At 40.5% G+C, this 17,926-nt stretch overlaps 1 protein-coding gene across 1 annotated transcript; it reads right to left on the bottom strand.

Moving 5' to 3' along the window:
- Positions 1–1,869: 1,869 nt before the first annotated feature.
- Positions 1,870–15,318, bottom strand: Ghitm (growth hormone inducible transmembrane protein). Its single transcript, XM_052733999.1, has 9 exons — positions 15,187–15,318; positions 13,554–13,721; positions 12,510–12,609; positions 11,303–11,414; positions 10,426–10,567; positions 7,291–7,399; positions 5,307–5,495; positions 4,770–4,941; positions 1,870–3,143 (listed from the first exon to the last, which is right to left on the bottom strand). Exons 2-9 carry the CDS (start codon positions 13,680–13,682, stop codon positions 3,059–3,061), a joined length of 1,038 nt encoding a protein of 345 aa, XP_052589959.1. The 5' UTR covers positions 13,683–13,721; positions 15,187–15,318; the 3' UTR covers positions 1,870–3,058.
- Positions 15,319–17,926: the final 2,608 nt, after the last annotated feature.

Raw genomic sequence — 17,926 nt, forward strand, 5'->3', positions numbered from 1 at the left:
TCATGTTAACTTCCAAATATGTATGTCAATACCCATAACCTAATGTTGCTTTCACCTTTGGTCAGAGAGGCTTTTTTCTTTTTTTTTTTCAAGACAGGGTTTCTCTGTGTAGCTTTGTGCCTTTCCTGGATCTCACTCTGTAGACCAGGCTGGCCTCGAACTCACAAAGATCTGCGCCTCTGCCTTCCGAGTGCTGGGATTAAAGGCGTGCGCCACCACTGCCCAGCTGAGAGGCTTCTTTCTGCAGTGGGGTAGTGGCTGCTGCAGACTCATAACTGGCTAAAGTACTGTCTAAGTGACTGAGTGCTCAGCTGTGGACGAGTCATTTATAGCAACTCCCAGCATCCAAAGCTGAAGGAACTTGATGGAATGTGCAAAGAATTGTAGGAACAGTACTGTGAACTGTTGACTTCTGAACATGGCTGCTACACACATCCACTCACAGCATGTGACTACCTGCACATCTAGTCAAAACTCCAAAATGGAGGGACCTCTGAGGTCCCACCCTCCTAGAAATTGATTGTAGTTGATGGCAGTGGAGGGAGTCACTCTCCATCAGGGACATATATCCATGTGCATATGGACTCTGAGTTATTAACAAAAACAGGGGACTGAGGGACAGGGAGCACACAAGGGTGTGGGGCACTAGGGGGAAGAATAAGTGGGTATTTATGATAAATGTATAAAACTTTCAAATACTAAAAACAAACCAAACAACCAAACAAAAACAACTTTCAAATACTAAACAAACAAAAATCCCCAAGCACAGAACAAACATGCTTGGCACTGACTAGAACAAATTGATGTATACTACTTTAGCAATTACATGCCTCCAAGCTTTGCCAAAACAAATTAAAAAACAAAACCCTTCTAAGCAATCCCAAGGACCTGTGATTTTTAAACCATCTATTTGTTATAACTTAAGATTTCAAACCATACAAAATCTCCATTTTTGCCGAAAATCTATTATTTTGCAGGTCAATTCTATTCTGTGAGGAGAATACCTACCCACCCACCAAGATTATATCAAGATCCAAGAAACCAGGTTTTTCCATTATCATTTCAGAACCACTGCCTAACTAATCACATTTTATATAACTCATTTTACAGTCTTCACTGTCTCAGTGATGAAGTTGCTATAAAATACTATCATAAAGTAAAACAGTTGACAGCAGGCAAAATAGCTTAGTGGGTAAAAGGTGCTTGCTACTGAGCCTGATGACTTCAGCTGAAACCTTATGACCCACACAGTAGAGGAAGAGAACCCTTCAAGTTGTCTTGATCATCACAGGCTCACAGGACACCATGACATGTGCGTACTCACACACGCAAAAGAACCCTTGATCTTATAATTTCTACCTGACACCGCTGTTGAAATCATACTGTTGTTGTTGTAACTATACAAAACGAAGGATTAAACTCTGGGCTCTAAACTGCACCTGAAAACAATAGGTGGTTTAAGATTTAAACTTAAAATGACTGTGAAACTTTATGGAGACTAAAAGACAAAAATGAGGCATTTAGTCTTTTTTACTTAAGGGAAAAAAACAAAAACAGCAGCAACAGCTAAATTTCAGACAATGTCCAACCATGTCTGAATTTAGCCTTAACCCCACAGGGTAGATGTTGTCTCCATCTTACAGACGAGGAAACTGGGTTTGGGGAGGTTAGGTAATTTGTCCCACATCAATTAAGAAATCAGTGAAAATTTGAGTTGAGATCCAAATGGAGACAGGCCACCCAGCCACAAGTCTCCCCATCTTACCAGACTGCAGTATGTACTGAGGGGCAAAAGCCCAAGTTGCTTTCTTATTCAAGACTCCAGTGGGGTGGAAGTTTCAGAGAGAAAAACGTACAGAAATCACCATCTAGCTATAACTTTTTATTTTAGAAATAAGCATTCTGTGTACTTTAAAATGATTAAACTAGTCATTTCTTGATTACTGTAATAAATATTTCTCAAAAATAGCAATTGTGTATATATTTATACAGACTACACTGAAGCCCCCCTCACCCCCACATAACTGACCTGTATTAAAACCTTACAAATGTCACTGGTGTACACGGAGAGAAAGTACTAAGGGAGGCTAAAGAAGCACCTCCCCATTGTATTTTTCAGTCAAATAGTTCCCAAGGTCAACTAAGTCAGATTTGTTTGCTCATGCTTAACCTGAGAAGGAACATAGGAAGCCAACAGTTTTAGAAGAAAAAAGGTTCCTAATCTTAGCATAAGCCACAGAGGCTTTTCTGACAGCTGTCAAAGCTGTGATGAGAGAAGCAAGCATGCTTTCAATTAGACACTGAGAAAACACTCAACAAATTTCTGCAACTACAAATAGATCATATATTTCAAAACAAATTTCGTGCTTTGGAGTATGTTATAGTGAGTATAGTTTTAAGGACATTTGTTTAAGACGACTTCACAGTAAAACTCACATATACATAATTCCACCAGGAGTCTCTGAAGGATGAACACTCTGGACTATCCTGACAGTGAGTAGTCAACACCGGAAAGAAACATCTGTGTCTTCAGTCACAGACCATGAACAGTGGTCAATTGTTTCCACATCTCAGACGTCTCTTATTGGCTCACCATAATCAGTGCTCTTCTAAGCATTCAAAATATGACTGCAGGTGACTTTTTACCTCTCTCTGATCTCTATACGAAAACCTCTACATTATTCATGATCTTAAATATTCTGCAAGCTCCCCAAAATATGAAGACATGCAAATTTGCTAAATTTTACCTATCCAATAAATTAAAAAAAAAATACTTGAAATCTTGTAACACAAATCTTAGTTCCCACACTTATCAAAGCATTTTTAAATTACTCAAATATGACAGGTGGAAATATATGTGCTTATTTGGAAGACATCTATTGAATTTATTCTCTAAAAGAAAAAGCAAGCCTGAAGGGTCACATTACTGAACATTTTCAACATGGTGACAGGTTATCTTCTAAACCTCAAAGGTGTTTTGCTAGTGCAAACTGTAATGACTATCTGCTCCTAATAAACAAGTAAGCATCAGTGAGCAGAGACACCACAAGCGGTCACTTCATTTCTTTCTGTTGCCTCCAGTTGCTAGCATAGTTGCAACTCGCATAAATATATTTAATGTATCCATGTAGATTGTCAACATCCTAGAAAAGAAAATTATAGAAAGATGTGACTCTAATAATAAAGATAACAATCTATTTCATAGTACAAAAAAAGGGGAAAAATAATACTCATTATTCCTAGTGTTATTAGTTAGAAACTAAAAATACAATGTTTAAAAGTCAGCTAGAGTCCTAAACTAGATAATGCTCAGTTGTCCTTCTGGAAGAATCATCTTTTAAATGCAGAACACAATTTTTAAAAGGATTATGTATTCTTTGACATCCTGCTGTGAGGATCAAACCTGAGTGCTAGACAATGGCATAACCAAAACAAATCAAAGAAACACACCTTTAAAAACTTGCAAGACAGTCTGGCATTTTCAAATAGAATATATCCATTTCATCTTCTTTAAGAAAGCTGCTATAAAACTCCAAGTGTTATAGCAACATTTTAAAAAGCTATTACATTATTTTATTTTTAGTAAGGGAAAGCATTACTAAAATGTGAGAGACACTCTGGAACTCTAGGCAGAATTCAAGAAAAGTGAAAACATTATTTTATTTTGTATTATTGAATGTCTCTAGCACAAACACAAGGAAAAATATTTTCAGAACTGGTTTCCTCTCCTTAAACATTTCAGTTAATTATGTGCCTTCCAACAGACACTACTTGTAAGTGATACCTGAATGTTATACTCAGCTGCAATGCAATCAGTTTTCTAAGTAGAGAGCCCAAACTATATTCCAACAGAAGTAGCAAAATTTAACCTGTTGGAAGTCCTGTATGCCCTTATTTGGAAATATAGTCTTCAAAGATGTAATTATGTGGGTGGTGGTAGCACACCTTTAATCCCCAGCACTTGGGAGGCTGAGGCAGGCAGATCTCTGTGAGTTCAAGGCCAGCATGGTCTACAGAACAAGTCCCAGCCAGAACAGCCAAGGCTTACACAGAGAAACCCTGTCTCAAAAAAAAAAAACAAACAAAAAAAAAAACAAAACAGATACAATTACAATGTGAGTTAGAATGAGGCCATATAGGAATAGGATATGTCTGGTGGCCTTCTTAAAATAAGAGAAATGGGGCTACAGAGATGACTCAGCAGTTAAGAGCACTGGCTTCTCTTCCAGAGGACCTAGGCTCAATTCCCAGCACTCACATGGCAGCCTGTAATTCCAGTTCCAGGGGATCTGGCACCCTCATAGACATATGCAGGTAAATCACAAATGCACATAAAATAAAAATAAATCTTTTAAAAAAGTAAGAGAACAAAGACATACAGCACAGAGACAATGGCAGGTGAAGATGAAGGTGGGTATCTACTAGTCAAGGATCACCAGCAGTGATATACAGCTGAGACAGAAGATACAGTCTCACCCAAGGTCTTCTAAGTTCTCCACCATGCTCACACCTTTAGTACTCTGGCCTTGAAAAAGAGAAATTTTTTTGGTGGGTTTTCAAGACAGGATATCCTGGAACTCCGTAATCAGGCTGGCCTCAGACTCAAAGACATCTGCTTGCCTTTTCCTCCCATGTCTGGCCTGAAGAGAGTAAATTTTAGGCCACCTATCTTATGCTACTTCGCTATGATGGTACCTTGTGAAACTAATGCTACCAGAACCAAAAAGCCATACCCATGTAATATGGCAGTAACAGTAAAGTTTACTTACGAATTGATGGGATCATATTTTTGAACTCCATACATTGGTGTTATTTCTGCACGTTTGATTACTTTCTGAGTATCATACAGAAGGAACATACTGAAAAGAACTAATCCACCATATATTGCCACTGAGTACAGAGTGGCACCAGCCACTGTGGTAGGGGGAAGAAACATAGACCCTGAAATAAGGGGAAAAAAATAGAATGTATTTATATATATATATATATATAAAAGGGATTTCTTGCAACTGCACTTATAGTTTCCATTATTTAAAGCTACCTTGGTATATCTGATATTTGAGTAGGTGCTTATACAATCTCACGGATCGCTTTTCCTCTAATGGGTTATGTGCCAACAGTAGAGTAATTTCTAAGTCAGCTTGATCATTTCAGAGATATTTAATAAAATGAACACTTAACCATGAGCTAAGATTTTATGATGTCAAATAATCAAACACAATCAAATTAGTCTATCTTTTAAACAACTTTTTAAAATAAATCTTAATGCTTCAGGAACACAAACCCTTCAAAGCATAGCAGCTTACCCAGTGAAGACACAAAGACAAGGCCCAGGCCCACTCCCAAGGGTGCTCCCATGTTCAGAAACTTCTCACTGGGTGCACACATGGCCACAGCAGAGAGGCCTCCCACGATACCAGCAGTGTACCATGCAGCCCTCAGGAGAAGAGGCCCCCCTAAGAATGTCAGAGGAGCCACCACTGCACCCATCACACCTGGGGAGAGAGCAAGGTCTTGTTAGAGATCTACCAAATGACTATCAAAGAGAAAATATCACTGTGAAGATTATCTTCACACTGTACTTTGTGTTAAATAATGTTAGTACAGTAAATTTCATGTTTGGGTAGTTCTACCCTACCATCCAAATTATACAATCAATGGCTACACAAATTCTTTACTACATCAACACTGGGTCACAATTAAAATACAAACAGTAGTGTGCATTTTTAGTAACTGTTGGAGCCTCTCTAGGTTTCTTAGTGGCTTTACCCAGAACTGCATGAGGCTGACTGGACAATGGGCTTGAGTACCAGGTGTTCGGAAGGGTCTACACTTGGCTGTATCTAGCAAGGGGGAGGTCCTTTGCTCCTCCCACTGGCATTATTATAAAAAGCCCTTTTGAATAAAGCTCTAGGCCAGTGGATAAGGATCCAGGCCCATCTGAGTCTATCCTGCATTTCTGTTTCTCTCCCCTCTTTATTTCTACCTAAGTCTCTTATCCCTCACTCCTCAAGAGTCCCTGGGGTAAATAAATGTGGGAGCTGGTCTCCCACAAGTAACTTTGTAAAAGTCTGGGTAGGTCACTAATGTGATTGGAGACCACCACTAGATTTCACGATTACTGAAAGGAAGTATGTGATGGAACTCAGAAATGTAGAGGCTTCCCAGGCAGGCACTAGATTTGCCTCACCTAATAAGAAGCATAGAAAGAAACCTCAGTTGTCAGAATTTACAAAAAAACCTTCCTTAAGAATTACAGGGGAGGTGGGCATAGTGGCACATGGCTTTAATCCCAGTACTAGGAAGGAAGAGGCAGGCGGATCTCTGTGAGTTCGAGGCCAATCTGGTCCACACAGGACAGCCAAAGCTACACAGTGAGACCTTGTCTTAGGGAAAAACAAAAAACAAAAAACAAAAAACAACAACAACCTATTACAGGAACATGCTATTGCCAATCACCAAACATCAATGGAACCCCTCCAGCTGGAAGATTCCAGGTTATGAAATTATTTCAATAGAGAAATAATGTAGTTGCTTCTCCTAGTTTTCATGGTGCTGGGGATCAAGACAGGGCTTGTGCAGCAAGCCTAATACCACTGAGCTATGAACCTGGGATCTGTCTTTTAGGACAGTGTCTCACTATGCTACTTAGGCTGTCTTTAAACTTGTAATCTCCCTGACTCAGCCTCCTGAGTAGGCATGATTACAGGCCTGTACCACCAGACCTGGCTCTTGTTCTAAATTACTATTGTATAAGCATGTATACATAGTATTGTGTGGGCACACGTCATGCCATACTGTGGAGGCAAGAGGACAACTCGGTATAGTTCTCTTCTATCTTTTCGTGGGGACCACAGGGGTTGAACACAGGTTACCAGGCTTGTGCAGCAAACGCCTTTATCTGCTGAGAACTTTGCTGGCTCTCAGCTCTTTATACATAGTGTATCTCACAGCATAACCTCAGAGCTATCTTAATACCAACCTTCAATACCAATACATTTAAAGCAAAGGCCTGGCAATAATGCACCAACAATGACTGTATGAAATTCTGTTTTCTAAAAATGAGGTTTGCCAAGTTAATACAACTGAAGAGCCACTCAAAAAGGCCAATATTTAAGTCAGGTGAGTCAAGGGACTTAAGCAGGAAGACAGCAAGCTGCAGGCCAGTGTGGCACACATGTCAAGACCCTGTCTCAAAAACTGAACAAAATAAAACATACCAAAGAAATAACAAACAGGAAAGTGAATACTATTCCAGATAGTTTAATAAGAATTTCAAACAGAACATACCAGAATGAAGCATCCAAGCCAGATGCTTTGGGCCTGGGCTCTGATCATACGGTATTGATTGTACCAGCATTCCAGCTCCAATCATGGCTGCAATGGTTGCACCAATTGTCTAGAAAACATACATTAAAAACAAACAAACAAACATATCCTTAAAGTAGAAGCCCACAGATTCAAGTACAATTAATCACTATGAAGAATAAGAAACTGAATCCTGTTTTTCTCTAGTACACTTAGGTTTCTGGTTCATTTCTGCTTTAGTCAGACCACATTGGCAAGAGTGCCCTCTACTGTCACAGATGTAACTTTCAACCTGATGTAAACCTAGGAAAATCAAACAGCTGCTTTTGTGGAGGACAAGAAAAACCGATGCTGACAAACAATGGATTCTACTTCACTGTTTTCTGATGGGAGAAACAATTACTACAAACTGCTCCATACATCCTTTGTTCATGGAAATTTCTAGTTGTTTATCTCAATTGTATATTTTCCTTTAAAAATCCTTTTTTGCTTTTTACCTTTCCACATTCTACATTTAGTGATACTGAACTGGTAGGACTGAATAAATGTTTCCTTAATTGTATCCACCATGCCTTTAAGGATGCACTAATTCCAGCACTTGGGAGGCACAGTCAGGTGGATCTCTCAATTAAGGCCTGCCTGGTCTACATACTAAGTTCTAGGACAGCCAAGGGTTGATACAAAGACCCATCTCAAAAAACAAACCACCCAAAAGTAACCAAACAAAACAAACCAACCCAACCAACAGAAAACATCCTGGCAGGCCAGTGAGATGGCAAGTTACTTGCTGAGCCCCAAACGTAAGCCTGAGGATCTGAGTTCAAACCTCAGAATACAAAGGAGAGAACCAATTCCATAAAGTTGTGCTCTTACCTCTAGATACAAGTCACGCACCCACCCCTACTTTACTACCTGACTTAATAAACTTATCTCAGAAGCTTTCTAGGAGGCACTTTGCCCAATAGTGGCAGATGACTCTCCTCCTGTTCCAAAGGCACTTGAGAAAAACTGTGCTTTCCTGTTTACCTATCTGTATTACCTCCAAAAGGCTCCTCCCTCCTTTCTGTAACATTTACCTAGCTTTCTCAAGCATTTCTCTTAACTATTCTTAGTAGCAGAAGAGTGACATTTTGCTGCAGAGGTTATGGTCTCACCACAGAGCTTCCTTGTCATCTTTGGTATTATATTTTTATGTACATTTTAATCTTTCAGAATACTGCTGTGTCTATTATGCTAAGCATCATTTTAAACTATTTGCTTTGATTCAAATGGACTTCCCTAGTGAGAATTCACCTTCACCTATTCTTTGCCATGAACCTCTAGGCTAGAAGAGTCAGGATACCCACCTGGTAAGTATGGTCCTTAGACTAAGTTCAAATGGCTATATTATTATAATGGTTTTCCTCTTGGTAAACATGGCTTTTAAGACTATGTAATGTCTATATTACCATAAGTTCTCCTCTTGGAATATAGAACGTAGGAAATGTCATGGATTCCAAACTTAACAGTTCTGGGTTCCCAACTATGGGACACAGTTTTATTTAATTTCCATCTCTTTCCTCACCCAGTCCCACACTCAGTGTAGTCTGTGTTCTAATCCCTCATTTTGAGACTTCCAGGAACAGCTGGTGCACTTGCTTTGTGTCTCCCACATTAGTTCTTAACACTCAAACAGAATCACATTTTCTGCCACCCCAGTCTGTACAGTGGTCTCTGATAGGTTCTTCGCCTCAGCTTGGAAATCAAAGATATCCTTTATAAGCATCTCCTCTCACTTGAAATTTCACTTGAATGGGACTATAAACCACTTTACCCATTAGGTCTTCCTAGCTCCTAACTCTTCTCCTTTGTCCTCCTGGACTGGCCTTGTCTTCTTCTGAAACAAAACACGTTTGCTACCAACAACCCTGAAGAACTAAATACCAGGGGCTGCAGAGATGGCTCAGCAGTTAAGAGCACTTAAGAGGACCCAAGTTCAATTCCCAACATCCACATGGCAGCACACAACTGTAATTCCAGTTCCATGGAACCCAACACATATACATGCAGGCAAAATACCAATGCACATAAGATAAAAAAGAACTAAGGCTCTTCTACAGGGCTGCCCAGATGGTCAGAGGCAGTCTTTCAGCTGACTTTTTACCTCACTTTCAACTTTCTATGTCTTATTGCACATCCAATATGGTGCACTCTGGACCTCCTCTACCCTTGACCAGAGCAGAATCCATACCTGAAAGCACAGTGCTAGCTAGCACAACAGCAAGTGCTTAAGAAATAGCCATCCACTTTGTTGGTCGGTGGTGGCACACACCTTTGATCCCAGCACTTGGGAGGCAGAGACAGGTGGATCCGTGAGTTTGAGGTCAGCCTGGTCCACAGATCGAGTTCCAGGATAGCCAAGGCTACATAGAGAAACCCTGTCTCAAAAAACAAAAACAAAACAACCAAAAACAAAAGAAAAACTATCCACTGATAAAAGCACCTGTAAGGCAGGCAGCACAGGAGTAGCAGCAGCACCATGTTAACTTGTTTTCTCTAACAGTGCAGACAGCTTGGCCTTTGGAGACAGGAGGTTCACATTGCTCTCAATGTGGATTTGCATTTACTTTGTTTTTTGGTTGTTTTTGTTTTTAAGACAAGGTTTCTCTGTAGCCCTGACTATCCTAGAACTCACTCTGTAGACCAGGCTGGTTTGGAACTCAGGGATCTACCCACCTCTGCCTCCTAAGTGATTAAAGGCAAGTGCCATCATCACTAGGCACATTTACTTTATTTTTTACCAAGTGGGTACAAAACAGAAGTTGTTTGCTATCTGCTCCTAAGTTCAGTTTCAACTCTTTTGATCTGATTAAAACACGTATTTGATAAAGAGTAATATAGCATTCTTCCATTTAATGTCCTCTCCCTTTCCCACATTATAGATTTTAGCAAATCTCTTTTTCTTCCCTATATCAAGAACTGAACCTATAGTTCAACAGATTCTAGGCAAGTTCTTTAGCACTGAAATATTAACGGTCCTACTTGACGAACTCTTTTGATCTTTATACCAAAAAGCAACAAAAACAACCAATCACCCAGCACCACCTTCCCCAGAAAAATAGCAAGTAGTTAACTTACCACCCAAGAGCCTCTCATCATGAAGTTCATAAGAGCAGGTGTTCTGGCTACTGCCAAGGCAGACAAAGCTGTTAAACCAATACTCCCCGATAAGTACATGTAAGTAGAATGAATTCTATCCTTCACATACTGAGGCCAAATTCTGTAAGAAACATGACAAGGTTAGCTTACAGAACTATGGGTGTCAATTCTGAGTAAATAATTTGTTAGACACAAAAGACTCTGGAATAAATCACTTCAATGTTCTCAATCTAATTATGATGGAAATAATAATTGTTTTTGGTTTTTCAAGAAAGTGTTTCTCTGTATAGCCCTGGCTATCCTGGAACTGGCTCTGTAGACCACAGACCAGGCTGTCCTGGACTCATCTCCTAGTGTTGGAATTAAAGGCGTGCACCACCAGACCCAACTATGATGTAAATAATTATTCACAGCTTGGAGCTATTTATGATTAAATGACATAAACATACATTAGAAGGGCATTGGTGGCACATGCCTTTAATCCCAGCACTTGGGAGGCAGAGACAGGTGGATCTCTCTGTGAGTTCGAGGCCAGCCTGGTCTACAGAGTGAGTTCCAGGAAAGGCGCAAAACTACACAGAGAAACCCTGTCTCGGGGAAAAAAAAATACATTTGATACACATAAAAAGCAATACATTTTCTCCTTGTCTGAAAGCATAACCTTGATAAAAGATATTTATATAGGCTTGAATAAATCTATGACAAATGAACGAAAGAGACTTTATATAATTATGCACATTCAAAAATGAAAACCAGACAAGGCATTCCAAAAGTGACCAGAGTCTCAAGGATGGGGAGAAAAAGGGACCCTTTATTTGAAGGAAGGATTATGGTTGTTTGGGAACAATTTACTTACACAGCCTTTTCGATAGCTCCAATCTCATTAGACATTCCCAAGCCATAGTAGCACAGCGCTCCAAGACCAACAGCTGCTCCTCCCGCAACAAACCACCTTCCCATCTGATCAACTGCAAGCACAGCACCAAACACAGGCTAGGGTCAGCACATTTCAACTAAATGAAAGTGCTGGGGTTAACTATTCAAAATATTCAGGAGGGGATCAAATCATAACTGCTTCTTCACAGTAGTATCATGGGGGATATAGAGAATTCTCAACACTAGGAGACCAGAAGGAAAGGACACTCTTGAAACAAATGTACAATAATAACTGCAAAGAATAGAGGAGCATTTTGGTTCAGAGGTACATGTAACTGTTAAAGCACTTGGGAGACTGAGGCAAAAAATCATGAGTCTAAGACCAGCAGAGTCTACATAGCAAGAACATATCCCAGATGAATAAACCTTTAAAAAAATGGTATCAGTCATTCCACAATGTGCCTTAGGTATTAACACAGGTGAAGCTTTAAGTGAGTCTAGAGAATCAACACAGAAAAATACTATTAATGTTTATGTGCCCAACAAAGGGATAGACACTCTTGCTTTAGAATATTGAAAATTTATCAACTCTATGGAAGGTGCTCATGGTGCTCTTTTTCAGAGGACCTGAGTTCAGTTCCCAGTACCCACTTTAGGTGGCATATAATCACCTATAGCTCTAGTCCCAGGAGATGAGATGTCTTCTTCTGGCCTCTGTGAGCACTGGCACACACCTAGTGGATACTCACACATACACATGAATAAATATAAAATTAAAAAGACAGTGCTCTCTTAAAAGGACTTAGGAAAGCTCATGGACTCTTCTTGAATGAGTTAGCTTTTACTAAGATCTGTTTTAGTGATTTATTTCTAACTTGAGACATTCACAAACACATGCTTGAATGAAGATTCTAAATAACCTGAAACAAACTTCCTGAACAGGTTCTACCACTTTAGATAATAATATGATAATAGTTCCCCCCTAAAAACTGTAAATCTTAATATAACCAGAAATATCAAACCCAATGCAAAGCACCACTTTTTTTGGACTATCAGATTTCCTTAGAAGTGTGACCTTTCTTGCAGAAAATACACATACACATGTTTGAATGTATTTTCAGGAAGTTGTTCATAGACTTCTTAAACACACCTAGCAGCTTCACATTAAGTACTGAACTTCCACCTACTTTTAAAAATTTTTTCCATTGATGGTTCCAAAGCTGCCTCTTTCAGTCCTTGGTCAGTTTTCCCACGGTGGATCCTTACTCTTGTCTTGGCAGCATATTCCTGACATATACAAAAAAAGACATGTACCATTCAGACCAACAGTATGTCAATAAAACAGAGGACCTTTTTACACTAATACAGTATCAGTATAAAAGTTAACCAAGATTAGATGTAGGTTGACCTGTGCTCCATCTCTGAAATGATTATACAATTTTCCCCAGGCAGTGAGGGTTGAACCTAACACCTCATGAACTGTAGGAAAGCATTCAATCATTTAGCTAGTTCTTTCCCAGTAGTAGCAAAGTTATTTTAAGAGGAAATTATCTCCTTCTAACTACTGTATATTCTCTTCTCTATATTAATTACTTCACACATAAAAACATACATGGTATACTCATTTAAATGCCAGAAGACAGACCTATTAGTTGGCTTGCAATCTCAGCACCTGGCAGGAGAAATCACTATCTGGAGGTCAGCTAGTTTTATAGATTAAGATCTTGTCTCCAAGGAAAAAGCCTGTTGCCAAAGAAAATAGGCCTTTCTCGATAACCTGACAGATTTTTATCCTCATCTAAGCAAAAACTATAACATCATCTTTAGTAACTAATTGATCAACTGGACCAACCGGTAATATCTCTGGGTCCTTAAGCATTTGACTATAGTTCCCACTTACAATCCTTTTGTTGTATCATGTAACTCAATTTCCCAATGTTTACTCTCAGTTATCTGAGTGAGAAACTCAAAGAGACATAAGGTATAAAATCTCTCATTTGTGATAAGGAGAGACTAGAATAATGTAAATTGATAGGGAGAACGCTCACTGGAAACTTTACTGTTGCTTTACTCACTGTTACAGTAAGTCACTAAAGAGGGTAAGCTAAGCACAACCAGAGAATCTCACAGGCAACTCACAAATTAACCAACCAAAAAAAGGGGAAAAAAGAAATCCTAAAACAAAAAACCTGGATGGGGGTGGAAACCCATGTTGAAAAACCATTCTTTACCCTGCTGGGTGTTAAGAGCCATTGATTCTTCGTGATGGAATTCTTCACAAGTGGGGAGGCCTTGGTGAAAGTGGGCTGGAAAACCCTGGAAGGTAGTGTCCGGAGACACACGAGCCTTGCAACCAGCATGGTGGGTGATACACCGGTTCACTAAGCAGATCTGAAATGCTAGTTAAAAAGGTAGAGGGGAAATAATTAAGAAAATTGAGAAGGGAACAGAATAACCAAAGAATAGAAGAAACAAATCAAGGTTCTGCAGAAAACAAAACAAAACAAACCCCCACAACAGTAGCCTCATTAATTCTTAATGTTGAATCCTCCCCTTGTCCCTTCTAACTCATGAAATACAATTTTGAATGGGCCACCCAATAATATAAATCCCAGTTTAACTAGATATATGTAACGCAGAATGAATGTTACTATGTTAACACAATTACAAATTCTGACAGGTTTTACAATCGTAGTGTTGACTGATATTATACCATCACTCAATGAGTAAAGTTAAAAGAATCTGTGAAATTTTTCAGCACAGGAAAAACATTATCCAAGGAAAAGATGAATAACCATTTGAGGTCAAACTGTACAAGACTAACAGACATCTACAGAAGCCAGGCATGGGAAATGTCTAGTAAATATTTCAAATATTAAGATACGACAGACACATTCAATTATGTTATTTTATTCCACTACTACATAACACCTGATCAAAATAAACATAATTGCCCAGCTACGTTTCCCTACTGTTAAGACTCCTGGTGTCCTCAACTGGGTAAACAAACAGTTCTCCCCCAACACACTAAAATTGAATTGTCTTAGCTCGAGGAAGACTATATCAGATAAATGGCTACGCGGAGGTCTTTTGTAATGCTAAATGCACATTTCTGGCCAATGAGATGTGATGAATCTTAGGCAAGTAACTATCCTTTGGCGTCTTTTTTCCTCCATTTGTAAATACAAGAAAACTGGACCAAAGCAGAGCCTTGGGACTTTGAAATCGCTCAAGATTTACCTTAAAACTCTGGGAATGTAATGAGAAAGAAATCTTAACCAGGATCTTCAAAGTGAAGAACGTTACTTTAAAATACCCGAGAGTCCTTCCACAGGAACTATGAAGTGCACAGAGAACTCTACGCATCTGACCTTGCTGGGGAAAAAAAACCGAGGGCCCTTCTGGTACTTTCATGCCATTACATCATCTCAACCTGTCGCTTCCTCAGCCTTTAGCCTACTGACCCGGACAGAGACCCGAATCTGAGTGGCCTTACGTCGTGTCAGGGCCCAAGACAGTTATCTGCCACACTTATTTAAGGGAGGGTTCTGGACCTCAGAAACGGGGCCTGGGGCTAGTTTTGTACCAACTAGAGCCGGCCCTTCTGGAGGCTTCCTGGCGCACCGGTGCTCGGGCGCCTGGTCCTTCCCCCTCACCGCTAGCCCGCGGCCCCCGCGTCCACGCACCACCCCACGGCACCCTCAGCCCGGCCAACGAGGTGGGCCGCGCGGGTCCCCGGGGGGCTGACTCAGCGGCTCCCTGCCCAGGGAGAGGGACGGCGGGGGCCAGCCACGCCCTCCCGTCCCGGCCGCAGCGGCCGGCCGAGACCCCGCAGGGACGCAGCCCGTCCGGAGAGGACTGTACCTCAGCTCCGGTCACCTCTACCACGGGGCTCCCCTCCGGGCCAGCCAAACCGAGAGCGCGCGACCTCCCTCTGCCCGCTCCTCCGCAGCTGCGCCACTCACCGCGTGACGCAACATCCGGACAAGAGGTAAATAGTCCAAACAGCCAATCAAGGCCAGGCCTCTGACGGAAGGGCGGGCGCAGCGCGGGAAGGCGGGGTCTTGGCTTAGGGATGGGACCAATGGTGATCTGAGGTCGGAAACGTCACAGTCAGCGTTCATTTTGGGTGTGGGCTGCGAAGCCGACGCGGCCATTTTAGCGCTGGGCAACGGAGGTTTTCGTTTCCTGAGTGGACACCTGTTAACAATGAGAGAAGGGCGTAATGGTGCATGCCTTTAATTCTAGCACTCGAGAGGCAAAGGCAGATGGATCTATGTGAGCTCAAGACCAGCCTGGAATTACTTTCGGTATTGGATTTAGGTTTAACAATGAATCTTCACGTATAAGTTGGATTTTAATTCTATTTGAGAGTCATCATAAAACACGTTTCACACAAAGAACAATTAGTTTGGGTTAATCGTATGATCGTGGCGGCTGGCACGATATTTACCAACCCTAAGAGGTATAACTTACTCAAACTTTCGCTAATTGCTTGACTTTTATCACTGCTGGGTCCCGTGGAACTGTGACTAGACAGGATGTCTTCAGCCATGTGATATGTACTTGATATCCTCTCCTTTTAATTCATCACGTGAATTTTAAGGGATTTGTGGGTTTTGTATGTGTAAATTTACCTCGAATTAATTATAAGGCCCAAGACCAAAAAACTTTTGTATTTATGGGATGAAAGGATTCATCTAAGCATTTTCAGTGTTTTGCATTTGTTATTAAAATACATGTACTAGGTATAAATGTATTTATATGTAAAATTTACTTGAAAGTTTTAGTAAAGTTTAAGTTTTTATGACTAACCTTTTTTTTTTTGATATATGCTGAAAACTAAGTGTTCATTGGCTGAGTTTCTTGTTTTGGGGGTTTGGCAAGAAAATAATGGCAATGGTCTACATAGTGAGTTCCAGAACAGCCAGAGCTACACAGTGAGACTCAGTTTTGAAAGAAAAAGAAATTGGAAGAGAATATGGTGCCACAATTGAAAATCATGCCTTTCTGATTACCATAAAAACATTCTCAACAAATGTGGCAGTTTTTGATTAGAGCCAACCTGATTCTAGATTCTGCTATTAGTGAAATCTGGAGGGTTTTACCTCCTAGTTTTTCTTTTTTTGTTGTTGCCTTGTGACCTTTCAAGAGTGTTTTTTTTTGTTTGTTTGTTTTGTCTTTTTCCCCAAGCTTCAGGCTATCCTGTGTAACAGAACACTTTCAAGCTACTCTGCCTCTTGTTGCACTCAAAGTCCCATGTCCCCAAAGATCACCAAGAGACCTATTCGAATGCAAAAGCGAAGAGTTTAAACCCAGTCCCCTCGTCCATCCTTAGCAGCGATGGAGTGAGAGGAACCCCAAGCAGTAACAGGATAGGGTTTTTATAGTGGTTAGGGTGGGAGTCTAGGGGAATTCCAACCTTATATAGTCACCAGCTCAGTACTGGTGCTTACTTCAGGTTAGAGACGCTTGGTTTGAACTGATTGGAGAGCTGCAGCTGCAAGGAAATTGCCATATCCTCTGGCAGTTTATGCCGTCACATCTATATCACCAGCAGACCCATTTCCTCTGAGAGTTAAACACCCCTTTTTTCTGCAGGAAATTCATTCCCTCTGACAGCGATGGTATACAGTCTATAACAGCAGAAAACATCCCCCGGGACATATCTGGTACTTTGTTCATTATACGCCAGTTATGTCATATCATATCCTTCAGGTTATGGCAGGAACTTTCTGCAACTTGTTTATGTGTAGTTCCTTATTGTCTGCGCCTAGGGGTGAAGGGGCAGCACATCCTTTGGTGAGGTTTTTTTTTTTTTTGAACAATTTGTTCAAGGGCCTGCTGCTGCTCACTGTCTGACCTTTAAGATGGCTGAAACCCTGGCATCCTCTCACTCCTACCATGGGTTTTTGTGAAGGCTACTGGAATGCTTCAGTGCATAGTAATTTATTACAAAAAGCCATTTCTCTTATATTTTTGGTTGTGAGCCTATCTTTTAAGGCCTGAGCCATCTCTCCAGCCCTAGAGTTATTTCTTGTAGCTGGAGTTTTCTCCAGTCCTGCCTGGCCCAGTCAGGACAAATCTCTCTCACCCACCAGTCTCGCAGCCGCTCAGACCCAACCAAGTAAACATACAGAGACTTATATTGCTTACAAACTATATGACCATGGCAGGCTGCTTGTTATCTAGTTCTTCTATCTTAAATTAACCCATTTCTATTAATCTATACCTTGCCACGTGGATCTTGGCTTGCCGGTACTTTACATGCTGCTCCTCCTAGTGGCGACTGGCTGTATCTCCTCCACCCCGCCTTCCTGTTTCCCCAATTCTCCTCTCTGCTAGTCCCGCCTATACTTCCTGCCTGGCTACTGGCCAATCAGCATTTTATTTATCAATCAATCATCCATAGCACTCCCCCCTTTTTAAAAAAAAAAATGAAGGTTTTAACTTTAACACAGTAAAATTATATATAACAAAACAATTATCAAGCAAGAAGTACAGTTAAAATAATTAGTCTGTTTATAATATCTAGTCTATTTGTATTTGGCAAAATTAAAGAAGATATCCTATCTATCTTATACTTGTGAGTCTAAGGTTTTAT

Source organism: Peromyscus californicus, unplaced genomic scaffold, assembly GCF_007827085.1.
Source record: "Peromyscus californicus insignis strain IS unplaced genomic scaffold, ASM782708v3 Scaffold_12__1_contigs__length_115047231, whole genome shotgun sequence".
In the NCBI taxonomy this organism is placed as follows: Eukaryota; Metazoa; Chordata; class Mammalia; order Rodentia; family Cricetidae; genus Peromyscus; species Peromyscus californicus.

Coding starts and splice junctions, on each gene's coding strand:
- Ghitm (XM_052733999.1), bottom strand. CDS start 13,682: ATGCTGGTTGCAAGGCTCGTGTGTCTCCGGACACTACCTTCCAGGGTT. Junction 11,415..12,509: donor AATGGAAAAAATTTTTAAAA/GTAGGTGGAAGT, acceptor CTGTGCTTGCAG/TTGATCAGATGGGAAGGTGG. Junction 5,496..7,290: donor GGCTTGGATGCTTCATTCTG/GTATGTTCTGTT, acceptor CTCTCTCCCCAG/GTGTGATGGGTGCAGTGGTG.